Source organism: Mustela nivalis, assembly GCF_964662115.1.
Source record: "Mustela nivalis genome assembly, chromosome: 11".
NCBI classification, from domain to species: domain Eukaryota; kingdom Metazoa; phylum Chordata; class Mammalia; order Carnivora; family Mustelidae; genus Mustela; species Mustela nivalis.
This window is the reverse complement of record NC_139030.1, coordinates 8,253,699-8,280,999: the sequence shown is the minus strand read 5'-3', so window position 1 is coordinate 8,280,999 and position 27,301 is coordinate 8,253,699. Positions and strand designations below refer to the sequence as shown.

The 27,301-nt window shown below is 41.0% G+C and overlaps 1 protein-coding gene across 2 annotated transcripts in view; it reads left to right on the top strand.

Moving 5' to 3' along the window:
- Positions 1–3,964: 3,964 nt before the first annotated feature.
- The window catches only part of CNTNAP5 (contactin associated protein family member 5), an 825,196-nt gene continuing 801,859 nt past the window's right edge, over positions 3,965–27,301 (top strand). For both annotated transcript variants that reach the window (XM_082690270.1, XM_082690269.1), the window contains exon 1: positions 3,965–4,481. In XM_082690270.1, the coding sequence (XP_082546396.1) occupies positions 4,400–4,481 (82 nt within the window). In that variant the 5' untranslated portion in view covers positions 3,965–4,399. The remainder of the gene's footprint in view (positions 4,482–27,301) is intronic.

Below are 27,301 nucleotides of genomic sequence, written 5' to 3'. Positions count from 1 at the left end.
TACCAGCTGAGAAACCTGCACTTCAGGTAAAAGTACGTAAAGGGTTGTTCTATCTGCAGGAGACTGATGTTAGAAGATAACTAGTTTTGAGGTCAAGGATGACTATGGTGGTGACGAGACTGAGTGTGAAGTGAAGTGGCACAAGGAGAGAAAAATAGTGGGGAGAGACTCAAGTGAATTGTACTCCGCCTTTGGCTGAGGTCTCTTTGCCTGAATAGAAAAGCCCATCCTGTAAAAGTAGAATTCTGCCTACATGATCCTAAAATGTGACTTCCTATGACGCAAAGCTACCTGACCTAACCTAATCTGAATAACAATCTCCATGGCCCAGGGTGACTCAAATCCCTTCACCCATGAAGAGAGAATTACTTCATTATGCCAAATGCAGGTCTTCCTTCCCAGGGGAAGTAATCTTTGTCCGCTTAAAATCTCCTATCACACTTAGTATCTGAGCCATTTGGCACTTAATCACATGCTAACTTGTACTGTTACCTTAACTTTTTAATGTGTTTACATCATACTTTTCCAAATCGTTTTTAGCTCCAAGAGAGCAGGAACATTTTTCTTATTTCCTACACCCTTCAGGTATAGCATGTTGCTGACTCCATGCTCCAAAGAGGAAAAAAGAAAAAAAAAAAATATTTCTTTAAAATATATATATATATATTTTTTTTAAGAAATAAAGGTGAAAGGATAAATATTAAATTAACTTTCTGACACATCATTATTTTTAAAAACTCTATTTTAAAGATATGAATGGCAGCAGAAATTATCCTTCCATCTTTACAACTAACCACAAATATGTGAAGCTGAAATAATCCCAGAATACTGATACTCACAACAGTGTAGCCTATTGTGATCAATGCCAACTCTTCCCCTATATGTGACAGGCACCAATAACGTCACAGTGAATTTGACCTATTAGCTCTCAAAAGATAAAGGAAAAAAGATGAGTGGTTTTCATTTTAAAGTACCATATGGGTGAGAGCCGTTAATTCTGTATGATACTTAACATGTCAATATCTGTCTCCTCTTAGGATAGCATCTGTAAAATGGAGATGGCCAAACATACCTCCTACATGCCTCACAGGAGGATTACAAAATCTATGAGGCAAACCACTTGTTGAATATACTAAGGCTAAGATTCCAGTTGATTATGATTCTTTCCCTTCAGCTCTATTAAAGGGAAAGAAGTAGAAGGACCCAAGGGAAAATTAAAGGGACATGAACACCAAAGCCTGTCCAAGTCATTCCTTTTTTAATATTTTGGACAAAAGTTTGTCTTGAGAAGATGCTCAGATTTATCATTCTAAAATTCAGGCATTTGAGGATTTCAATTATCTGTTTTCCCCCATTTCCTGTTAGCAATCAAACTGCTCTATCTATGCATAATTTTTAAGCTTCTTCAAAGCAAGGCACTCTGCAAGTATGAGTTCTTCTTCTTCTACATAAAGCAACATCGAGGAAACTGATAGATTATTCACCTTCTACTCCAGCATTTGAAAGGTGGATTTATCAAACAAAAAGGTTTACAAAAGAATTTCAAAAGGTAAATATCAGTCTGGCTGAGAACAGTTTTAACAGTGATTAATATTCTGCAGCTAATAAAAACTTGTTGGCAAAATGCCCCCAGAAGATGGCATTGTTTACACTATTGTCTAAAAGGAACAGCTGTTTACCCCTCGCTCCATTCAGAGCTGCAGTATTCTTGCTGAAATGTTAACAAATCTTAGACAAATATCTGCTGTTTAAGGCTCAAAGTTGCTTTGAGAACAGGTGTATTTGAGAGAGAGAGAAAAAAGCTACAACTGTAAATAGGACTTTAAATTAGGTGCAATTTATATAGTATACACTAGGTTTGCATATGGGCATCTAAATGCAGAGTTCTAATACTCACTAATATCTAGAAGATTATTCAGTTTAGGAGCTTCACATAACAATTTCCCTGCTTGTCTTTTAATATATATTTCAAGCACATTTTATTGACATCGGTAGATTCAATTTTAAGACATTGTGACATGAAATGAAGCCCACATCTTCCATAATTTAAAAAAAAATTATTTATCTAATATTTTTGGATTGGTGGACAAGGTAGGATGATGCCCTAGAGCATTACTCACTGAACAAAAAGTTTGTATTCCCTGGGTATCATTTTCCCATTTGTAAAAAGAGAGGTCTTAAAGTTTCAGCAAGCTTATGGAGCTAGGGCAAATTTCACACACTGCTATGGGGGAAGGGGAGTAAACTGCTAACATCATTTTATAGGGCAACTGGAGAGACCTACTAAAGCTGAGGATAAGCATGCTTTATGACCCAGAAATTTGACTCCTAAGTACATATTTGGGAAATATTAAGGGACAGGTACAAGAGCGTATTGCTTATGTTAGGGAAAAAAGAAAAAATTCTCTGGAAGAGATCTAGTAGCTAACAATTATTTTCAGTTAGAAGCTTATAGACAAAGTGCACTGACTGGGGTGGTTTATTTGGTTGCCTTTGGCTCAGGTCATGATCTCTGGGCCCTGGAATTGAGCCCTACCTCCTGCTCACTAAGGAGTCGGCTTCCTCTTCCTCTCTTCCTCTCTTTCCCTCTGCCTATCCCCAACCCCCAATGGTGCTCTCTCTTTCTCAAATAAATAAAATCTTGAAGAAGAAGAGGAGGAGGAGGAGGAGGAGTAGTTTACAGACAAGAGAGTCATTTTAAGTGACAGAATTCTTTCTTTGATAAAATAATGGTGTCACAAATCCAATTGTCATTCAAATTACCTTTTAGTATTCCAGAGCAGCGAGTCCAGTCCTAACCAAAACCACTTATTAACCTCAAGATTCACGCAGAAGCTGCATGAAACCCAACTCAATCCGCTATTCCCTGTTCATCTGATAGGGGAAGACCAAAGGTTATTGTCAGGAATCTATAATGTGAAATAAGTCTGCCTGGGCGCTGCTGCTGCCTGGGGAAGGGGGGTGGTGGGGGGAAGAGGAGACATCCACTTCCTCTGAAGTGACTCTACCCCAACTTAATTTTAAGCTTCACGTAGGAGAAATCATTATGGTCTCTCATTTTGTTAAGGTTTGACAGCTCTCTGACAGCTTCCAATAAAAACAAAATAAAATTGATTTATGGTAAAGCAGGAGAATCCCCAGATGTAAACTAGAAGCCAAAGAGAGAACCAGAATTTCCAACAGGAAGCTTCTAGGAAGGAACCAGAACTACTCTTTACCCCCTTTTAAATTTTAATCCTTCCATGGCGGGGGTGGGGGGGTGGGGGTGAAGGCGGGCCCAGATCTCCAATCTTAGAAGCCAGCCAGGACCCCCAGCCTGACTCCCATCATTTGTCACTGAGAGACCGAATTTTTCTCTCCCTCTTTCGGGAACGTAAAGCCCTGAACACCTTGCAGTACCCGACCCAAGCTACATGCTAACAGCTAAGAGCGAAGTGTGGTTGTGGTCGCCCTGAAAGTGCGAGCGATGGAGTGGGGCGCAGGGTTGAAGACCAGGGACTCGGCTGTAACGTCAAACAGTTAAACCAGAAATCCTAATATCATCAATACCCATCGGCCAAGTAGGAAATAAACACGGGGTTGAAAATCGCTCATCATTTAATAATTCAAGTGTTCCCTCTCCTCTCAAAAAAAAAGGGCATCTCGTTAGCTCGTTGCTAAGCTTTCCCTGGGAAATTCGCTCTTGCTGATGTGTTCTGTCTTCCAACTCCTTTCAGCATCACTCGGACAGCAATGTTCTTGGAAAACCTGGTTGAAGTGTCTTCGCTGCACCCCCCATCGAGGGCGGGTGGGGAGGCAGAGGAAGGGTAGCGCAGGGAGGGGATCGAGGCGCGCCCGCGGGAGAGGGACCCCCACCCCGGCCGCCGGAGCGCACCGCCGCGGCGCGGGGCCTGGAGCCAGGGCGCCGGAGCGCGCAGAGGACCCGCCCAGACCGCTCTTCTGAGAGCGCGGGGCGGGCCTGGCCGGGGGCGGTGCCGCGCGCCTAGCTCGCCTATAAGGAGCGGCCGGCCCGGGTGCAGATCCCAGCGCCGGGGCCGAGGTGCAGGGGCTGTCTGCCGGGCTCGGCGCCTCGTGTTGCAGCGGGGTTTGGATTTGCACCTTTAAGGAGGGGGAGAAGAGGAAGAGGCGGGCGAGGAGGGCGAGTACAGCAAGCGGCAGTTGCGGGGACCGTAGCTTCAGCCGCAGCTAGAGGCAGAGCCCGCTACCTTTTCGGTGGAGCGTCTGGACACGGGATGGAGTGAAGCCGCGAGTGCCTCTTCTAGGGGGGGTGGGAGGGGGTCAGGCGGTGCCGAAGAGAGGGAGAGAGAGAGAGGGAGAGAGAGAGCGAGCAGAAGAAGAAGCCGCGGCTGGCGCCTGCGAATTTGGGATTCGATTGGGAGGGACCGCTTACTCGGGGGAAATGGATTCTGTACCAAGGCTGACCAGCGTTTTCACTTTGCTGTTCTCCGGCTTGTGGCATTTAGGATTAACAGCGACAAATTGTGAGTACCAGGAGCTGGGGGCGGGTAGGTGAGATGGGAAACGCCAGCGTTGGGGAGACACACTCAGCTGTCCAAGCATGTTCAATTGTGACTGCCCTGAACAGAGAGGAAGGGGGGAAGTGCTGATTGGTGTGGTGCTAGCACTCAGACCATCCCAAAAGTTAGCAGAGCTCGGATGAGCCAGCCCCGCTGCATTTCCTGCCCTTTTTCCCGAATCGCAAAGTTCGGGGGAGAAGGGAAGGTTTCTCTTCCCCGTGCCTCACGCCAGGTCCGTGTTCTTCGCCTGCCTGGTCTCCGCCAAAGCTTTTCCGGAGAAGGGCCCCGGATTCGGATTGTATGCACTGAAGGCTGAGCTTCCAGAGATAGAGATGCTCCCGGCCACCGCACTCGGTGACAGTGGCTCATCTCTGAACGCGGCTGCCTGGGATTTGCAATATACCCAGTACCTCACTAGACATGGCTTTCAGCTCTCCCGTAGGCAGGAGGCTTCAGTTGGGGTATCCTGCAACCAATAGGCATCGGTTTAATAGGATTGGGAGTTTTGGCCTAAGAGTCATGGCCCAATGTAGTCAAACCACAAGATCAATGGCTGCCCCTGTTACAGGAGGAAGAGCTTTGATGCACACTCCACCCCCAAAATCTTTGTGCCAAAGAACACATAATGAGTATGCACTAAGTGTACACTCTGTCGTCCAAGCTCTAACCTCAGCAAGTGCAGGGCATTTAATTTAATAGGCAGGAAGGCTGGACACCTGGGGATCCACCACCTGCACTGTGTATTTAAAGAACCCAGTTCGTCAAAGTTGAATAAATCGCTAGAGCCATCAGAGGTTCAAGCTCAATTGCTCAGCTGCCTCTCTAGGCAGAGAGAGGGAAGTTTTTCCAGCTTGGAAACTCCTAAATGAGAAAGAACGCAATTAAGCCATCTGTGTTTTTTCCAGAGATGTTTTATCAAGGTTCCTTAAGTTTCTGGGCTTGCTCCTCTGTCTGCTACCTCCCAACTCCCAGGAACCTCTGAAATGCTTAACTGTACTGGAACATAACACCACTTTAAGAGAAAGATAGAAAGACTACTTAGTACTGGTGAATCCCTCTACATCACTTCCCACACTCAGGTTCAAGAGGACCTGGTGTAAGAGATACTCATACTCAACCCAGAGTTGCTCCTCAAGGGAAGACAATTAGACAAATGTTGTTTAGTGAAAATGGTCCAAAAAAGAGCCAGTGTTTCTGTGATTGGAAGTTTTGGAGGTTCAGAATCCATCGTTAGTGGTAATGTCTTATAAAGATTGTATTAAAGTTTCTATTCTAAAGGAGTGAGGTCAACCTCTCTAAAAGGGAGGAGCTAGAGGGACTTAGTATAGAAATCATTTCAGATAATAGGTAGGACAAGGTTAGAATCTGATGTTTCTTTTCTCTTCCTCCTCCTCACCTCTCTCCTCTTCCCCTCCCCCTCCTCCTTCTCTTCCTCCTCCTCTTCTTAAGTGAAATTGTTCCCATGGTGCTTTAGAAAAACATCTAAGCGGTTTAGTTAGAGGAAGTTAGGCATGGTGCTGAGCTAGCCTCTCTACCTCCTAAAACACTAGAGGTCAGTATTGTCCTAATGATGCAAAGGTATAGCTGCAAAAGAGCTGTTTTTCCGTTAGAACATTTACCTATCTGGAAATAGTGAATATTTTGAAGATCCATAAAGGTGGGGCGAGGAATAAGGGTAAAATAGATAGAACATACCCTACAGGAATATGGTTGGGGCTTCCTTATGTAGCACCTTTTCTTAAGAGCAAGGAAATAAATAAATTGTAGAATGCCAGTTTGTGTAAATTAACTGAATTATGGTTAATATGTTTTAATAATGCTCATAAAACCTAAATGGCGTGGATTTAAGACTCGTGTTTATCATTACTGATGCAGCAATAAAGCTAATTCTCAACATTTCAAATGAAACTTTGTGGTAATGAGCTTTAGTATTTCATCAGTGACAGTTTAATTTTCTTATTTTCAATCAACAATTCAATTGAATGCATGCTACTTGCTAAATATTTTAGGGTCAGTGTTCTTAAAGAATAATGATGAATGTTTTTTTTATTATGGTGAACAAAATGTATTAGTTCAGTAGCATGGCCGCAGAAAATTACTTCTCAACTCAGTTTATCTCGGTGATCTTCAGAAACAGTGATGCAGAACCTCTAAGAGAAAAACATTAGCATTTCACAATTCTTCCCGACTTCAATTGTCCACATACTTTATCCATTAAATTTAAGGCTTTGATTTACTATTTATCTACAGTCCATGAACATTTATATGCATGTATTGAAGAAGATAAATCTCCTTTCAAATAGTCAATTTGTATAAGTATACAGATTACTTGGAGAATTTTTTTTCAAGATTTTTATTTTTTGAGATAACATTTTATGTCATTTGTGAAAGTATCCCTAAACATGAGTTATTTACGCAAGATGCTCCGTGGTATCTAAGTATACCTGTGACCTTTGTTCAAATAAAAATAACTTTTAATTGTTTGTATTATTCTAAAAATAGTGTGTTGTTATTACTGTTGCATATAGAATGTATATGTATGTGTGTGTTTAATTTTCTTATAATCTGACCAAAACTTGGGCATTTGTCTGTAAGAGAGAAATGAATGCTTACCCATTATGGATTTTGTAAGTTTCTAATTAAACAAAATTAAAATAAAGTCAGGTTAGAAGGCCAGCTACAGAATAGGTATTATGAATCTGTGCAGAGAACATAATTACCAACCAGTAATAAAAACTGTGGAAATTCCCCCATTCCAGATTTTCAGGATATTAAGTAGCTACAACATTTCCTTTGGGTTTACCCTGAGGGAATTAGTTAATTTCGAATGTAGCTATGATAGGCCACTGTTAAATGAAAAACCATTTTACATGTGATATCAACTCCTTTGGCACAAGAAAAAACAATGTAACTTGAGGATAGCTGGTTCAAGTGAAACTAGGAGTTTGAAATGCTGATGGGTTTTAGCCCTGGTTATGCCACAGCTAACACATTGAATGTCTGTCCACTTATGCATCTTTGCCATGCTCACAGGCTTGGATATAAAACAGCAACTGAGATATGTATCTTCTCCCAAACAGAACGGCAGTTCAGTATTTTACTAAGGAGATAATTCAAATATTAATTATGTGGAAAGACTATGATAATGCAAGAAATTGCATTCAGAAGATAAGAGCAATGCAGGATACTTACAAGGGTCACTCTTCACTTTATTTTTGCCAATATTCAGATGTTACGTGATTATGACTGCCTTAATTTTAACCTAATGAGTCACTTGGATCTTCAAGCATCTTAACTGTTTGGTGCTACATACCATTCACAGAGATAACAGCCTTGAGAAGGAAATCAGAAACTCTTTATTCTATGATGATGCCTTTCATCACAGAAAGAACCTCATGTAAAATATACAAGGATGTCAATCATAGTCATAAACATCTTTAAATAAAGAGAATGCAATATTCCTTGAGTTATCTGAAGCTTATGCACAAACCCAATCAATAGGTAATATTATAAATAAACAAATACTAGGCTGACTTTTTTCAGCAGGGAAGTGTTTGTGGTATACTTTTCTGACAATTATAGTCAGCAGAAGTGAAGGAAGCACTAGAATGCTCATTTGGAAGAGAGTCCTAAAGATTTTCCCATGGTTGAATAGGCTTGTCTTTGACAATCCATGTGAACTCTCTTTCTCTTCAATCCCTCAGAGCCCACATCTCCAAACCAGATTCGTATTTCCACGATTGGAACATGTAAATGAAAAACTAGAAAAGCAATGTCCATACCAGGGTACAGAATTATGAGAGAATTAGCTTCCATTAGAATGACATCACTCCAGCCCCTATTCTCTAAATTGAAGTTTTCTTTCTTTCTTTTTTCCCCCTGCTCTTCCCAGTTTCTTCATCTTTCTATAAGAGGACCCAGTTCTCCTTACCTACATCTCTTTACTTTTCAGTGCTCATTTGTTACAAAACGAAGATTTATGATACCATTTGAAATGTTCCTAAAAGCTTTAGTTGGTGATCCAAAGCCCTTCAGTTTGTATGCTGGAACTCTGCTGAAATATGCCTTGTCTATATACAAAGCTAATTATCCTCACTAGTTAGGAGGGTGGGGAGAGGGTCTAGTTACCACAAAGATCATAATACAGTAGTCATTCACTCACTGGACCTTTGTTTTGAAGATTCAGTGTACTCATTTGGAGCTAATAGTGGCATTTTTAATACCTAAGGGAAGCTGTCTTCATTTATCAAAACTCTTGACTTTCCGGAAAGTGTCCTTGAGAAGGTCATTGACTTATCCCAATGATTGTTGTGGATTAATTGAAAGAGTTGGATCATATGGTGATTAAGGTCCTATCTAGTCCTAATGTATTTATGTCTTTACTGATGTTACCCACTTACTGGTCATTCCATTTGGATACTTCTGGGATGGTCATATTCTAAATTGTTAAGCAATTATATTTAGAATAACAACATAATAGGGTTTTAATTCCTAATAACTCCCAATAATTGTATCTCTTACTTCATATGCCGTGGGCACATAATTTGGCAAGGCATTGCAGCTAGGTAGACTTTGTTAAATTCAGTTTACAGATGAGTGAATTTAAGGTTAATAGAAGTTAATAATTTCCCCAGGATCATAAAGGTATGATCCTATGGGGGAAAAAAAAAAAAATCAGGATCTGGACCTCTGTCTGTCTCCAAAGATCAGAGTCTGCAAGATATTAAATTAATTCCCATGCATTCAGTTCGGGGTTGTGTGTGAGCTGGCAAGTTGCATTGTGATCCCTATGGTTAGTCTCTGTAGCTCTATCCATAGCAAAGGGCAGGAAGGTAACATTTTCCACCAGAGCCAACACCTGAGTTATACCTTATCAAAACAAAACAAAACACACAAAAATTGGAATGTAGATTTGATGCAAAATGCCTAATATCACAATGGTCAAAAATAAGAGGCCACATATTTGTATGATCATCAGACGCTTTAATTTTATTTTACAAGTTTTAATAAAAAACTGGATGGGGAAGGGCATAGCCTTGATGAAGACTTGTGACCACACACACGCTACCATGAAATCTACCTCTGTTGGCATCATGTCTTCTCAGTCTCTAGGAGGAGACCAAATGTATAAATTAATAGTAGGTATGAGCTCCTTCTCCCTTCTCTTCTAATCTGGCCCTACCTAATGGTCTAAACTGCATGTCCATGGTTCTTGCCCTGTCCCCTAATTTCCAATTTGGGAACTCCACATTCTACAAACAAGCCATGCTGTCCTGCATCTCCCTTGCATTTATTTGTGTATGCTATCTGTTTGATCTAGTTACCTTTTTCTAGTTTTTACACACCCTAATTTTCTCCCAGTTACACACACACACACACACACACACACATACACACACACACAGGCTTTCCCCACACTGGGCCAAATGCCCCTATGTATGACTTAGTATATTTCCATAGCACTTTCTTAAAATCCTTGTCTTCTTGAGTAGTTGCAAAGCTCCCTGATTATCATATTTCATTTCAATATCTGTATTCAATACATAAAACATTAGGTGAATGAGTGGACGAGAGAAGTAGTGAATGGTTTCTAACTAAGAAGTTTAATTTGTAAGCAAAAATAATCTTTCTATAGCCCTGTTGCTAGAGTCTTAAATTTATTTGGTTTATTTTATTTTTAACTGGCAAGTATTACTTATTATTGTTCTGGAAATGCTAAGATCTGACCTCAGAACCAAGTTTGATCTAATTTTATTAACTTGCTTTTGCGATTTTAATGAACATTTCCTATAGAGCTGAAAGTACACAAATATATAGCTATAAAAAAAAAATCTTTCTTCATGGTCCAGCATTCAGCATAAAAAAGAAAAGTTTAACTGTTGTTTTATAGGGCATTTGTACTAAATTACTGGAAAGATTATATTTTATTGCAAGCCGACAACATGACCTCAATAACACTATCCTGAGCCTCTGATATCTTCTCTCTAAGCTGTGGTTGGAAGATTCAGTGTCAATACTTCATGTGTGCTACTCATTTGAAAAACTTACTGAAGAAGTGTCTCCCAACTAAAGGCTCTCCTTACTAAACTCAAGTTTTTCTAGAAACAGGAGAAATAGAGATAAATCAGAAGAACTGTCCATGATCTCAAGGAACTTTGAACATGGACAACCAGAAAAATGAATCTTTAATCACATCAATGTGATAAATGTTGTAGAATCGGTAAGTGCCAGGTGTAATATGAGGCACCAAATGAGCATCTCACACTGGCTGGGGTGTCAAGGCAGGGGAGTGAGATGGAAGGTGAGACTTGAACAAAGTCGAACTTCACTCACTGCAGAAATGGGGAGAGGTTCTCACAGGCTTTTTTTTGTGGAGGCTTAAGGGGGAGACCTGTTGTAGGGACTACTTGCGAGAGTGGCTTATAGGGAGAGGGCTAGAAAAAGAGATGAGGGGGTGCCTGGGTGGCTCAGTTGTTTGGGAGACTGCCTTCAGCTCAGGTGGTGATCCTTGAGTCCCAGGATCCAGTCCCGTTTCAGGCTCCCTGCTCCGCAGGGCGTCTGCTTCTCCCCCTGACCCTCCTCCCTCTCATGCTGTCTCTTGCTTTCTATCGCTCTCATTCACTCTGTCTCTTTCTCTCTCTCTCAAATAAATAAATCTTTTAAAAAAAGAAAAAAGAAATGAGGGAAATTGGTAAGTGTGGGGGATCTTGTTTTTACTGTCAAACTATGAAGCTTCACTGAAGGATTTTGTGTATGTAATTAGATAATACATAATCAGATACTTGTTTTAAAAAAAATCAACACGTGAGGGGTAGACTGGCCCAGGCCAACACTAGCAGCAAGAAAACTAGTTGAGCGCTTAGCTTATCACTTATTGTGGTAAGAGCCTGAAGAAGGAGGTTTCAGAATCTGCAAAGGTCACAAAAAATCAGAAAGAAAATAATGGCCAAGTACATTGAAACCAGGGGTATATAAACTAGTAAACTCACAGAAGGGCCAGATTTGTGGTTAAAATGTATGCTATTGCTGCTCCCATTGTTTTTGACAAATGAGAGCCATAGATGCTAGAGAAGGTGCTCTGTTCTCTGAAATGAAGTTCTTCTCTGGGAATACCAAACGACCATATTCTCAGAGCAGTATATTTCATATTTGCATGACACTATATAGCATATGCTGTCTGTATCCATCATTCTGATGCATCCTCTAGTCTGTAAATTACACCAATTTTTGTCAGCAGAGTGAGAACTAGTCATTAAGAAGTGTGTAATCAAACCTCAGTGTTTCTGTTCTTGATCTCCTCCTGGTGGGGGTAAACCAGGGATCACTCCTCCGACCAGTGGTTGCTCTTTGGAAAGAGAAACAAATGTAAGCTGGGTGTGCCACGTTGATTTGCTATCATTGGTAATTGATTTGCTGGCATAAATTCCAAGTCTCTACATTTCTAATTGCTTTTGTGCATATTCTTGGGGGTTGATTAATGCCATCTGTTCACTGGATCAGCTGCATTGATTGAGTTCTAAAGGATGACAACAGTAATGTTGAATATGGAGGGGGGATACGAAAGGGAAATGCCAAAACACACTCATGATGTATTTTATTTTTAACCATCCACCTTTGGAAGCAGAAATATCCCTTTGAAGACAATCCAAGGCAAATAGCAGTTTAAAGAAATTCGCCTAACCGACAGATGCTTGTAGGTGTTAGTCTAGGCCACTGTTTGCTGAATATACATGTTCAGTTCTCTCTCACTCTGCCCCCTGCCCCATCCCTCTCTCCCCGTCTCTTGCTTTCTCTTCCTCCCTTTCCCACTCCTCTCTGCGTCATGTGGCCATGTATTTTTGGTATTATCACTGGCTCTTCCCTGTGTTCATGATTGTGTTCAGATGTCAGAGGACGGGAGAAAAAAAAAAAAGTCTGTTGGATTCAAGTGTTTCCTTGTTATAAACTACGTGGGCACAGTCACCAAATGTGATGAAGCCTCCCATCAAGGCCTATTCTAAGGGTAGGCCTGACAGGGATCTGCCACCCACAGGACACTTGGGAAAGCCCACTTGATTCTAACACCCCCTACCCATCTGTCCCCAAACAACTCTTCCGCCAACTCCATCAGTGCTCTGAATTTGTAAATACGAGAGAAAGACTTTCAGTGCACGGAGATAAGCCTTAAGACACAAAGCACCCTCCCCCCCCACCGGAAAGAAAATATAAGGATGCCTGTGTATCTGAACTATTCTTGACTGAGAGGAACAGACCTTTTTCCAGAAAACAAAACAAACAAAAATTTATTGGCAGAGAAAATGCTGGGTACCTGAAGGAGACGAAGAGACTATTCTGAGTGGGAGAAGGGCAAATAATAGGGATGTTCACGGTGTCTAAGACAAGTGTTGCCAACTTCTGATTTTGCACAGGATCCTCCATATTCCAAGCAGGGGGGCAACAGGGAGGTAGTTGAAGGAGAGTAGAAGGGTGTAGGTCATCAGTTATGATACATATTAGGGCAAAAATGTTTCCATTCTCAAGCAAAGGTTGAAGAGCTCACTCTCCCTTCATCTGGGTGAGCAGAGAGCTGAGTGATTGCCCAGGCAGATGGAAACTTGTTCTCATTTTAACTGCAATGTCAAGAGGACTGTGGGCAGAATCTGTCTCCACCTGACAAAAACATGCCTGTCTGGATTCCTCACTTGATTCCTGAACTCTGTCAGGGTATGACCACTGCTTCTGGGCTGTGGCCAGTGAACATGCTTGCTAAAAAGCTCACAAAGGGAGTCTTCTAAGAGAGTGGAATGGGTGTTTATCTAGAAAAATAAGAAGCACATTTCCAGGACAGTGATTAGACCCTCGCAGATATTGTCAGCATGATGGGAGAAGTGTCCTTGATTAGACCTTGAGAAAAGCCAGTGAGCTGGGGCAGGATTACGTGTGAAGCTTTCCCAGTGTCTGAAGCAGGAGGCTCAGGCAAGAGTTTGGGAGCTGTTCTTCTCACACACTGCTGAAGCTGCACTGGGTGAATAAATAATAGACATGCTCTTACTGCTGTTGAGTTAAAAATCAGGTACTGGTACAATGATTGGTGTATTGTAAGTGCTTCTTCCATTTTCAAGTGAATCATTCATTCATTCATTGATTCAAAAAAATGTTTATGAAATGCCTGCTGTGCATTCATTTTGTGTGCATTCCTAAAGCCTTTGTTTATTGATTGTTCGCTGATGGACTATTAGGATTGCTGTCCAATAGTATCTCTTCACAACAAGATGGTACTATGGGTCCTGTAGCCCCTCTGCTCTGTTCTTGATCAATTTCTTTTCTTTTCTTTTCTTTTTTAAGATTTTATATATGTGACAGAGATCACAAGTAGACAGAGAGGCAGCAGAGAGAGAGAGAGGGGAAGCAGGCTCCCCGCTGAGCAGAGAGCCTGATGTGGGACTCGATCCGGACCCTGAGATCATGACCTGAGCCAAAGGCAGAGGCTTAACCCACTGAGCCACCCACCCCTTTTGATCAATTTCGTAAGCAGGCTTTCCTAGTCCCAGATCTTTCTCTCTGCTTCCTTGTCTTCAGTGTTTCTTCCCCTTTGCCCCAACGCCCCTGGTTCTGAGACTCCTTCTTTTTCTTTCCCCTTGTCCCATCTCTCCCTTCTTCTGCTCTTTTTCCTCCTCCTTTTCTCAGTTCTCTCTCTATCGCTGCCTCTCTTCCTCTACTCAGCCTATCTCAATCAGCAAATACTAAATGACTCCTCTTTATGTGTTATGGCTGGTGCTAACACTTTTCAGACTTTTCCTTTGAAGTGCCACTCACCACAATAAATAAATAAATAAATAAAGACACACTAAATAAATAAATAAATAAATAAATAAATAAATAAAGTGCAGGAAGACCCAGGAGATTCTCAGTTCCTCCTCAAGTAGCCACTGAAGCATGTAATTTCTTGAATTTTTGTCTTAAGCCTCAGACACATTTGCATTCTGCTCTACATTATAGCCATGTTTATATTACGATAAAAAATAGCTTCTCAAGATCTCCAATTAAAAATTGATGGGCAAAGTTGATTCACTTAACCCGTGGCAGAGGGCCGCATACACCCGGAGGCTTAGGTCTGAGCTTTTTAGCTTCTCTCCCTGCATCTGCCTTCCAGGGTTCCTATGTGAAGGAGAACAACTGCCTTGTCTCTCCTTGGAACAGCAGCTTCCTTTGCCATCAGCTATGACAGTTCTGTGAGCTGCACATTACGATTAATCAATAATGGGAGGTGAGAAGGGCTTATCAATTCACAGGAAGAAAAGAAACCCACAGCCTATGAAATGAACGGAAAAGGAGCTGTTTGTAGGGGCTGTGGGCAAGCAGTCTGCCTGGCCCGCTCCAGGTCTAGGCTGCACCCCAATATTCTGCCACGTGCATGAGGTTTACCTTTGAGTGAATGAGCTCTGCCAGGTTACAGGATTGGGGTCAACAAGGGCAGATTCTTTCTGATTGGAGACAGGCTGAGCTCACCAGGATATTAAAAGAGAGATTAATGCCTCTCATTCTACAACAATCAGGAACCTTTTGACACAATCAAAAGAAATGAATCCAGTAGATTGGAATGTTGGAACCCCGGAGATTAGAGATAAAGTGAAGTAATGTGTTTCTTCATTGGCAGGGTTTCCAAACCTCCACTGGGTGCCAGGGGGATGCCTTATGAGGTCTCCTCCTATTCCTAACCACAGCCATTGTCTTCTCCATTACAGACTGAGGATGTGCTGGCTCGAATGGTCAGGTTATTTACACAAGATCAAATAGCTGGGAGGTGGTCACACTGGGATCATAGTCCATGTTTCCCTGACTGAGAAGTCTGTACTTGCTTTTCTCTGCTTGCTGTTTCCTTGAACCCAAACCCAAGGCTGAGCCATCCTTAAACTCAAGTTGATGTTCAGCCTTGCAGAGCAAGCCTTCTCTCTGATGCAGGATGAGAAAACCCTTGTCAGGGTAGACCTACAGATTCCTTCCAATCTGCCAGTCTTTTCCTAATTTTCAGGCCATCTTTTCCCCTACATCTAGAAATCCCTGTGGCAAACAGCTCCTGTATATCTAACCATTTGTAAAAGTTGAAAAGTTGTATTACTCATTAAAGCTTGTGCCATCAGATCTCTGTGGCCAGGCTCCAAACCTATCACTAATGGTATTGTGGATTCCATGATCAGTGTCTGCTCCTTTGAGATCTTCCTCATAAGTGCAGTATTTTTTTTTTTTAATCTGTATCATACTGTACTGCTCTTAGAATTTGTTAGGTGGGTTCATTCGTTTGTTCTTTCTTCCTTTCTATCCATCCTTCCTTCCTTCTTTCCATGTGAGTAAAAAAACCCTATTTGTGATACTTAGGTCACTGGTTCGAATAAGGCAAGGATTGGATGGCCTTCAGATCTGTTCTGCATCTTTGGGCTACAGAGTTCAAGCTGCTTTAAAGCCCAAACACAGCCCCAAACCTCCTTCCATCCAGTGGGTGTAGATGGGAAGGTGGGTTTAACTGGTGTATACACTGTACCATTATTCTTTGCCACAGACTAGGTGTGATGATGAGCCTCTGCCTTGCTGTCCTTGTAGTGTCTGCTTGATAGAAGAAGACCAGCCCATGAGGGAAATGGCTGTGTGGAAAACCAGGCCAGGCAATGGTTTGCTATATTCTCCGGCTCTCCTGCACTTATCCCTGCAGTCTGGCTGCTGCTTGGCTTGGCTGTGTGTTATGTCTTTGTGTGTCTCCTTTGTCTTCTTTTTCATCTATTTTCTTGGCTCAGTGGACCTTCATGCTTGGGTTTAGAGAGGCCGAGGAACTCGTCCGATGGCCCACTCCCTTGCAGTCTCGCCTCTCTTCTCTGTCCGTGGCAGTCGGAAAGGAAAGGAAATGGAGAATTCGGAAGTCACTCGCACAGAGGCAATGCAGGGATGCTGTGTTCTAGCTCTCGGAAAGAATAAGGCCCTTTGTACTCAAACTTAGTTCATAAGCAGGGATTTTTGTCTTCCAAAATGAACTCTTACGTAGACTTTCTGGACGCAAAAGAAATGACCAAGATTGCTGTTTGGGGGAGATGGGGTGAGGCCCTGCTCAGTCTCTTCTCTTTCTGATTCTTCATAGAAGTGAAGCCTCCAGCTTACTTGCAGGTATCTCTAAATTTGTAATTGTATGCAGATGTGATTAGGCATAGGGAAATTTTGAGGAGTCGGGGGACAGTGCCCTCCATGGTGGCTGACCTTTGGCTGATGTGCCGGCAGCAAGTCTGCCCTGGGTGCTCACCACTTGCATCTGCTTGCAACAGTGTCCAGCTGTTGAGATTATGAAATACTTTAAATATTATCTCTACCCTGGTGCCCATTTTTAACCCCTTGAAAATCTGTTTTTGTCCTGATGCTATTTTATAGAAGTCTTAGGACAAGAGACTCTTACTGGCATTTACAGATGGGAGAAGAGAGTAGCTTCTCCAGGACATGTCTCTTCATTTTGATCTCCTTTGTGAATAGTCAGTAGCTCTTATGAAGGCCCTTGAATTATCTACCTCCATCCCAGAAATTCCTTGGGGACCTTCTCAAAAGAAGGGATTTCATGTTAGCCATCAGCAAAGAGCAAAATAACTACTTGCTAGGTTGAATTAAAGCATAGACACTTTACATGAAACACAAATGCAGACAGCAAGCCTGGGTGAGCGACGGGAATAGAGGCCAACCTCTGAATACGGGTCCTCAGTTCATCATGTGTGGATGGAGGCATAATCTCATTACACTGCCTCTCAACTTTTGTGAGAAAAATAGACCTTAGTTCTCCACCAGTGAGGCCCTCTCAGTGTGCTCTCTAATGTTAATTAATGTGGCTCGAAGTGGTAAATGTACACAAATTAAATAAATGTCTGGATTCAGCCTTGGCTCCTGATTCTGGTTAGACTCATAATTGTAATCATGTGCTTGTGTGTGTGCTTACAGTTCCGTGAATTGGGAAATCCCATTGTATATAGATCTACACTGTACTTATATAGGGAAATAAAACCTCTAGTGAACTCCAAATGCTCTTGCTCTGCATTCTTAACAGAATTTAATGTAATAAATAATTAAAGATAATATATATGCATACACATATGTATTATATATTTGAGTTTCCCTTCATGGTTAATACACCAGCGAGAGTTTTACATGTGTATATACTCTATGCAAACTGCTTATTCTGGCAAATGTCAAAATTTATTATCCCCCCAAGGTCAATATTGACTTGGGTGTCACCTTTGTGAATATTTACTTCTGTAGATAATGAATTGAAACGGACATTTGGATGGAAATTAATATCTATTTATTTTCTGAAATAGAGTATGTTTTGCCAAGAAGGTGGATAAATGCTGGGGGGAGGCATGCGGACATGTTCCACTGTGGCTGCTCTGTGTCAGGGCAACATTCAAGTAAGCATCCTTCGCATTCCAATTTACTGGGGTTATTTTTTTATAGTTCTTTCACATAGTTCTATTACCTGATGGACAGAATGCAAATCTTCAGCTATATTCAGCTTGACATTTCAGTAACATTATCGGGAGATAGTGATACTTGAGCATATGGATAAGTATACATGGGATTAACGAGAACCTTGGCCGTGGGATTTACTGAGGCCAAGATACTATTACCTGAGACACACACAGCTCCTTCAACAATGATCTAATTAAATGAAGAATACAGGAAGAGACATAAAATCACAACGTGGTTCTTTTGGTTTTGCGGTATTGAGTTTTTGTCTTGAAATAACCTTATGGGACGTTATGTGCTTTGAAGCCTGTGTGTGTGTGTGTGTGTGTGTGTGTGTGTGTGTGTGTGTAATGCTTGCTTCTTTATTAACAAAAGTTAGTACAACATGTTTTGGTACGTTTTCAGTATATCAAACCAGGTTAATATTCTTTCTAAAATTTCTACAATAGAAATATTTGCTGTTGTTCTCCTCATCACTTCTATCAGTTTTGGGTATTGAATTACCTAATACACAGACGCGCACACACACACACACACACACTCTGGATAATGTTCTGACTTAATACGAACTGATAAGACACTTAGATGAAAGTGTAATTGTGACAGGCACTGTGTGCTGTGTGCTGTCATATATGCATGGGATGTAGATATGCGTTTCTCTACAAATATGCACCCACATCACATTCCTGATTTTGTCCTTTATAAACAAGATGGATTAGTTTAGCTGTCATGTCAGCGAATCTTTTCCTGCCATTAATGATTTGATAAAAGATCTGGACTTAGGAAAGAATATCATAATTAAACACAGACCGTGGCTTAGCAGTCAAGGGAATAAACTACTGTGAAAATTCATTAGTAAAGTTAATCCAAGAAACATTGGACCGAGTGAAACAAAATCAATTTAAGGGGAGAATGTATAACTCTATTGATGTTCTCAGCCTTGTTGATACATTGTTTGGGGTAAAGATTTCTATGTTTTCTGTATAAATGTCAGTTTTATTGGAAAATTCAATTTGGCTTATTGGGTTCCTATAGCTAAGTGTTTTGTGGCTTCATTGGGGAAATGATGTCATTTTGTATATGGAGAAATAAAAATACCTCATTTGGTGTCCAATGAAATTCTCATTTTACACACCTTCCAATTCTCATTCCAGATTAGAAACCAAAGTCAAGATGGCACCTTGCTTTTTCTGTGCTAGGGAGATTTAATTCCTAGAAGCAGCCAAATGCACTGGGAGGTTCCTTCGTCATTGTTTATATGTGCTTGTGCACACATGCCTAGATTAAGACATGTATGTGCTCAATGTCAAGTAGTTTAGTTTGTGCTTCTCTTAAAAAAAAAAAAAAAAAAAAAAAAAAAAAAAAAAAAAAAAAGTCAGCCCAATAGTGTGAGATCAGCAGTTGTCAACTGGAAGTGATTTTGCCCCTGGATACATTTGTCAATGTCTGAAGGTGTTTTCAGTTGCCACATCTGGATTCTTGCTACTGCATCTCATGGATAGAGGAGCCAGGGATGTTAATAAGCATGCAGCCATGCAGCAAAGGAATGCCTCCCACAGCAGATAAGCAGATAAGTATCTCACCCAAAAGATCATGATAGCCGAAGTCTGAGAAACTGTTTAGATCTGTGAGTTATTTACAGAATATCATGTATTAATTGAAAAGACACACACACACATACCCCAAGTCTTTCTTCTACCATTTTTCACTCTTAGGAAAATTCTTAGAATAGAATAAGAAATATTCTAGTCATGTTTTTACCACTTACTAGGTGTATGCCTTTGTGTTTATCCTTCCACATTTTCGCCCAATAAGGATAATAGAGCAGATAGCTCTAGCAGATAGGCTATGGTAAATAACAAATGAGATAAGTAGTGTCTGTGGAGAAGCTGTGCATGCATATTTCTGATATATTGATATTTATTTTAATTTTAATATTTATTTATTTAGTTAGGTAGTTAGTTATTGTTTTTGGAGAAATAATGATCTGGATATACTGATGGGGGAGATCTAGGCACAGTGTGAATAGGGGTGAAAGGGACGTATCGTGGACTGGGAATGGGAAGATCAATTCCATACCATTTTTCTAATTACCTTGTGGTTCAGTTTAACTCTTATCTTGAAAGCCATCTGGTCATGCCACCTTAGAGTACCATGGTTTTGTCATATGGTAGTAAAACTCTGTTTCATAACAAAGCATTTTCTAATTTTTTGTGTTACTTTTTCTTTTTATAGCACCCCCCTTCTAGCATACATAAATATTTGAGGAATTCTAGGAACAAACAAAAAGTACCAAAATGGTCTATGGAGGTGCTTTCTGACACTCAGGAAAGGCCATGAACCAATCTATGCAGATGACCTTTTCTACTTCATCTAGCAATTCAGAGATCTGTTAGATAAGAATTCTGGCTTTGATTGCTTATCTGCCCCCAATCAAATGTTCAATTTCTAAAGCAATTAAACAGATACACAGTATTTAATTTGTCTTCTCAATGGAAATGGGATGATTGGCTTTGGCCTCTACTGGATGTCTGCTTTTTGAAAAAGGCAGGGTATAAAAATCAGAAAATACAGAATTGACAAAGAGACCTTCGAAGTTATATAATCCAGCCATAACCTTTATAACCTATGCGGATCTCCATATTTTCTAAAGGCATTCCAGACAATTGGCAGTTACATTATACTTCCTTCATAGGACGACTTATTTTCCTCCTCCAATATAAGGCATCCTTTCTTCTAGCCTGTCTTCATGCACCACAAAACCACTGCCCTTCCTAAGCTCTGCTCCCCGGGGCATCTCAAACCAAGTGCCCTTCCTCTTCATCATGATTTTTCTGCAAATCCATAAAGAGAACAACACCATTTGTCTTAGTCTTCTCATCTCTTCTTTTTCTTTATTTTTCCTAATGTATGCTTTCCCTTCCTTGCCGTCCCTGCATCATGTTTCCTTATTTTGTAGATATTCTGCTTTGACAATGCTGTATTTAAAATATAATGTCCAGGGGGAAAATATAATGTCCAGAGCAGAACACAGTCATTCCTCCAGATTTGTCTTACCGATCTGCGAGAGCCACAGTGTGACAGCCATTAGGAAAATTGGATTGCAGAGTAGATTCGGAAAGATTTGACCACAGCGTAAGGCTTTCAGTTGAAAGTAAATCAAGCTAGCAAGCATCAGATAGCTGTGTTGTTTGAAGGCCATCAGTGTCTTTTCTTTCTCCCTCTCATCACTGTCACTTAGTTAGCCCTCCATTGATATAAATGGTTCTCTTAACTTTGTTCAAGGCTATCTTGGATAAGTTTTCTTGCTCGCTTCTCCTGAATTGAGTAAACTAGAAAGTCTCATCTTAGCTTCTAACTTCAGAGATCTCCATGGTCCAGTCCTCAGCTCTCAGCCTCTCTTCCCTGGACTTCATTATTGTTGCTTTCCTTTAAACCCTTAAAGCCTATAGGATATATAACACATCTTTGTTTCATCTCTGTTTATAGTATTAGTAGCTACCATGATTGACTGCTTACTCTATGCCTGGCCTTGTCATTAACATGCATCACCACTAATTGGCCCCACAACCTTAATATGGTTAATGTTTGCTAAGAAACTTAACAGTTTAGAGAGGGCTGAGTAGTCTACTATTAAACATTAAGCAGTTGACCTGTGATTCCAAACCACTATATTCTTTCCACTGAGAAGAGAATTTTAGACCCTTGGTAGGAACTGAGGTCCTAACAGTTTATCAGTATATTCTGACTGGAGGAAATCACATTCATTTCCCCCCAAATTTTGGAATACAATTCCAAACTAGGAACTGATTTTAGTTTTTAGTGAAGAAACACATTCAACTTCCACTTTGACAGTGGAAGAGTCCCAGCAGCCTAGGCGTCTTCTCTTTCAAGGCCATGTTTATGGAGATGGTGTTTGTATCAGCTGCTAGGCTGTACCCACCCACCCACCCCCGTAATTTTACTGTTGCTTAAGTTTTTCATAAAGTGCTATGGTTGTTCCTACTTCCTCTACTGTCATGAGATGATGGATGCTGTGAAATTATCACAGCATGTTTAAGAACACATATCATTCAGGGTGGCCTCATCTCTGAACCCAAGCTTTTCAACTATAGCTTTAGCAATATTTGTATCACAGAAGGAAGCAATGATAATGAAGAAATAGACACGCTGATACACACACACATTAATTTGGTTCTTGAGAACCAATTCATGCAAAGGTTAAGAAAAGCACTTTATTTTAATATCAAAGAAAACAACAGATATGTTCTGGAGTAGGATATGAAATATCATGGACTTTTCAAATGAAAACTCAGATCGCAAACATGTCTCTGGCTTCAAAATGTGTCTTTAGTCAAGGTTTATCAGTTCACCCTTTTCTGACTTCTGGACTCCTCAGGAAAAAAACTTGGTAGAGTTTCCCTGAGTCCTTTTCTCCAGGCCAAAATTAAGCATTTCAGCGTGGCCTCCAGTGGAAAATGTCTTTCTTGAAACACTTTTCCCCTTTAGGGGAAGAGTTATTTTCCCTTATAGGACAGAGTTACTAGATTGTGTTTGCATTCTGTTACAAAAGAATGATACTACAGTTGTGTGTGTCTGATTTCTCCTGACCCTCTGAAATAAGGCACTGTGTGAGTAATGATAATATTAATACTCACTTTTTATTCTAATACCAATTTATTTTTTTTTATTTTTTATTAAAATATTTTATATATTTATTTGAGAGTGGGAGAGAGCATGAGTGGGAAGAGGGGAGTGGCAGAGGGAGAGGGAGATGGGTCCCCAACTCTGGCAAAATCCCCAGACCTTCAAATCATGACCTGAGCCAGAGGCAGAAGCTTAACCAACTGAGCCACCCAGGTGCCCCTCTAAAACCAATTTTTAAACATATCTCCACTACTGGCTTTATGTGTTGGGAAAGAAAGTGGAATAAGTGATAGTGACAGAAAGCCTGTATTTCTGCCCCAGCTCCCCCCCCCCCATCCCAACCTCCCCACACAAAGTGGAGCAGGGAATTTGCATTAACATTCTTCAGGATTTCCACTGTGCATTTAAGAGGGCCTGTGAATCCCCTGAAATTGTGCAGGAATTGCTGTGTTTGTATATGCCATTGTGCATTTTTCTTGGATAAAGGGCTTATATTTCACCTGATTTCCAAAACCCGTCCATGACCCAGAAAAGATGAAGAGAGAAAGATTCTGAGAGACTCATTCCCCTGCAAGTCCTTGGAGAGGGGAGGAGGGGAAGGTCTTATTCTAAATGCCAGTGATTGTGAAATTTCTCTGAGTGTGCATGAGTGGCATGTTCTTCCCCAGCTTCTGACAAGATGGGTGTGAACCCTGTGGGGACTGGCTGGGGGCGGGAGGGATCTGTGTGAGAAGTCCCTCAAAGGGAAAAAGCCAGACAGAATCTAAAAGGCAAAGACAAGAAAGGGAAACTTGGAGATTTCACAATTTTGCCAGTGGCCAAATATGCACATGGCAAATAAGTGGAATTTATACAGATGAACATTTTTATTACAAAGAAAGGAGATTTTAAAAAGAACTTATTCAGAACCTGTCCCTTTGTCTTTTCCAACCCCTCCCCTGTTATGCCTTCATAAAAGAGAAAAAGACAGAAAAGAACAGCTTAATGTCTAGCATTTGCAAGTCTCTGAATATCCACCTGAAAACAGCTACCCCCCACAGAGAAATCACTGAACCTTAATCATTTTCCATTGCTTGAAAAGAAAAATGGCTGAGGTATCCATTTTTTTTTTCCTTCAAATATCAGGTGCCCACGGCAATTAACTAATCACACTCCTACCAGGTCAAGTTACAGGGTGAGGTACATATCATACTAGAAAAGAAGACAATTGGGTCGTTAATGCTAAAGGAGCTTTCTACAGACAGAAAGGAAGAAAGGTTTTCACAATAGGAGAAGGCTCCCCAGGAGTGGTTTGACAATCCCTGAGTAATCCTGTTCCTTGAGACTCAGAAACCTGGAAATAAGGGTGAGGTTGGGCTGTTGCCTTGGGCACACATTTTTGTTAGGTTAGTGCTGGAATGGCCTTTAAAATCTCCAATGTAAGAGATTTCTTTGATACCAAAATCTCAAAAATCCTTATGCCTAAGCGTGGGAGAGCCACTTGTTCAAATCATCCTTCCCCAGTATCTGCCATGGCCTAAAAATTGAGTGTTATTATCTGACAGCAGTAATAAGGGGAATGTCTACATTTATGGGACATTATAGACCAAAACAATCCTGTCTTTTTATCTTCATAATATAGGATCTTCGTAATAAGCCTGCATGCTAAGGATATGTCCAACCTGAGCTTACAGGTAAGGAAACAGGCACAGAGAGGTTAATCACTTGTCTGAGGTCACACAGCTGGAAAGTGGAAATGTTAGCGCAGGCAGTCTGGCTCCAGGACTGAAATTTTTGTGTCTGAGGTTGGCATTATCTTCCTCATTTAACGAAAGAGAAAATGAAGCTAATCATGAGTGACCATCATTAACAGCCAAGAAGTTCACCCAGGGTTTATCATTGCCTCACACGGAGCTTGGCTTTGACCTAGGTCTGTCTGACAGTCTATGCCTTTTCCAGTGTGATATTCCTTCATAGAACCTGCTTCTTGCATATCATTATATGGGAATTCAACTCTGGAGGGAATACTGGTTCCCACTTCTGGTGCCTGAACGTGGCCAAGCAGAAAGGCTGTATCTCAGCTGGACCTTATTAAGCCTATCACCCTGGAATTCCTGGGTCTCTTACGCATTCAAGTGCAGTCAGTGACTCCACTGGGAAAGGTGTAAGATAGAGGCTCCCAACTCAGAAATGTGAGGTCTTCCTCAAACCAGCTGGTCTCCCATTGCAGCCCTGTCTTCCCATGCGCTTGGTGTTGATCTATCAGGTGCCTATTGTGTGGAGTCAGCGTGCAGTAGTGATCAAGGGCTAGCTCCTGCCATGTGACACTGTAAGAAAGAGAAAATATTTCCTCTACATATCTAGGTTTTTGGCTAACCCCAACACCCCCATAATAAAAGACAGATTAACATGAACAAAAGACCCCAGACATTTAATTACATAACCTCATATACATGTGGGAGATAGTGGGAAAGTTGAGTAACTCCCTAAAATGGCCCAAGCCTTCACCTTAAATATTTTCTTCAGCTAAAGACAAAAGAAAGGTGCTGTGATGGGAGAGGCTGACAATGGAGGCTCACCAGGAAAAAGCACAATAAACAAGAGTAAGGTGGCTGTGGGGATTTAAGTTCCCAGAATTTTAGTCCTCTTCCTCTTCCTCTTCCTGGAACAAAGAGGGAGATACCCTTACGAATGGAGATTTCCCCTTATAACTTGGACTGTCTCAAGAGGTTAAACACTACTTAGGGTTTCCAGAGCTTCTCTTGTGTCTGCTATTTCTTAAAAAATAACCAGCTCGAGATAATCCTTATGCCAAATAGATCTATTTTGGGATAGCATGTTCTGTGCCCCTTCAGCATGTAGAGGTCAGGATTGGAGAGGCCCCTAGGGCTCTTGTTTCTAGAGCTCTCATTGCTTTCACACTGCTCCCTGACCCTGCCTATAGTGAGTGCGTGCACACCTGTGTAGGATGCCTGCACCGATTTCAGTCACAGCCATTCCCAAGCCTATGCCAAAGCCTTCATTTCTCTCTGTTTCTGAGTCCCTTAGGCATGTTTTCTGCCTGTGTTACTAGTTTTCCTGTCATGCACATCTCTAATCTTCCCACCCACTAGATTGTTCCTTGAAGTGAGAGCCACTTCTTACTCATCTCTGTAGTAGTGGTCATCAGCTCCCATTAAACTGGCAGCATGAGGTGGTGAAGGCACGCTTTAAAGTCATACAGACCTAGGTCAAAACCTAGCTCGACATCATCTTGGGAAAAACCTCTTAATCACTATTTTCCCATCAGTAAAATGAGAATTCCTTTCCTGACCCCCTCATATTTATTGAACACATTCCTGCCAGATACAATGCTTATGTGTCATTTAATAATGTCTCTTTCCTTTTTTTCTGCATCTAGTAGGTACCCAGTAAAGAGTTTTACCACTTCTTCCTAAGGTACCAAGAGTTATAGTTGTAACTCCTGTTTGTCTCTAATTTCTATGTAGGGGGTTGTTAGCTGGGTCAGAGCACAGGGGTCCCATGGACATCTGGGAGGTAGGTGCAAAATTCCTTAAATTATGTGTGAAGTTATTTGTGTATACTGTTGAATTCATCATACTTTCTAATGGGGACAAGTTAAAACATGATGAGATAAATAAGACTTCCTCTGGTGCCACCACCGGTCTCTGGGTTTGTCTTCTTATTCCCTTTAAATGTCCAGCAGTGATACAGAGGGAATGTGGTAGAACATTTACTGTCATCGAGAAACCCCCATCTTGCTCTTTGGAGGCAAATAATGCCAATGATTGGAGACGACATAATGCTTTATTTACATCTCAGGAGGCAAGAGGAGGTGGTGGCAGTACCTGTGTAAAAGTTAAGCTAATGTTCAGAGAATGACTCTGGTGTTTGTTTGCAACCTGGTCAAAAGTTTGGTGTATACTTTTCACCCTTTAAGGTACAGACCTGTATTTTTCAAACCAGAATAAAATTGTCAGGTCTGCTATATTTTCTGTTAGATAAAACATAATTATACAAAATAAAAATTTAAAAATTAACAAAAAAGCAATGCTTAAGGATGAGTTGAATCTGAGTTTAAATATAGGCTCTGTTATAGTCTCTGGATTGGGAACTCCCTGAGCTTCATCTGGAAAATGATGATAATATGATAAAATACCCTTATGATTAAGGAGAGAGTTAAAGGAACTACCTTTTGCATTATACTTTAAGTTTGGTGCTTAGTATCCAATAGATGCTCATCCAGTAAGGGATGTTCTTGGCTTAAAGTCTATGGGCTTAACCACTAGGCTGTATTGCCTTGCTTTGAGAGATATTATTAAAAACAACTGAGATTATCAAGAATAAATAATTAGATTGTATTATTAAGATCTTAGCAAGGAAGGTAGGTTGGGGGTCATAGTAATAAATATGCTTGGGGAGATATCTGGGCCTGTCCTGATAAACTCCGAAGCTATCTCTGCCTCTGTGTGCTGCTCTTTCTCCTGATGTGGGACCTTGACATACTGATGCGCACAGTGAATGCTTTTGAACCCCAGGTTCCTCTCAGATTTCAAGGCATAGCTCTGGACTTTGATGAAGACTACTTTTGAATGAATTTCAATTTCTCTGAAATATCAATCTCTCAAAATGTCTGCAGCTTTGGTTACACTTGGCACAATATGCTCGGGCACTGGCAAGTACTGAAA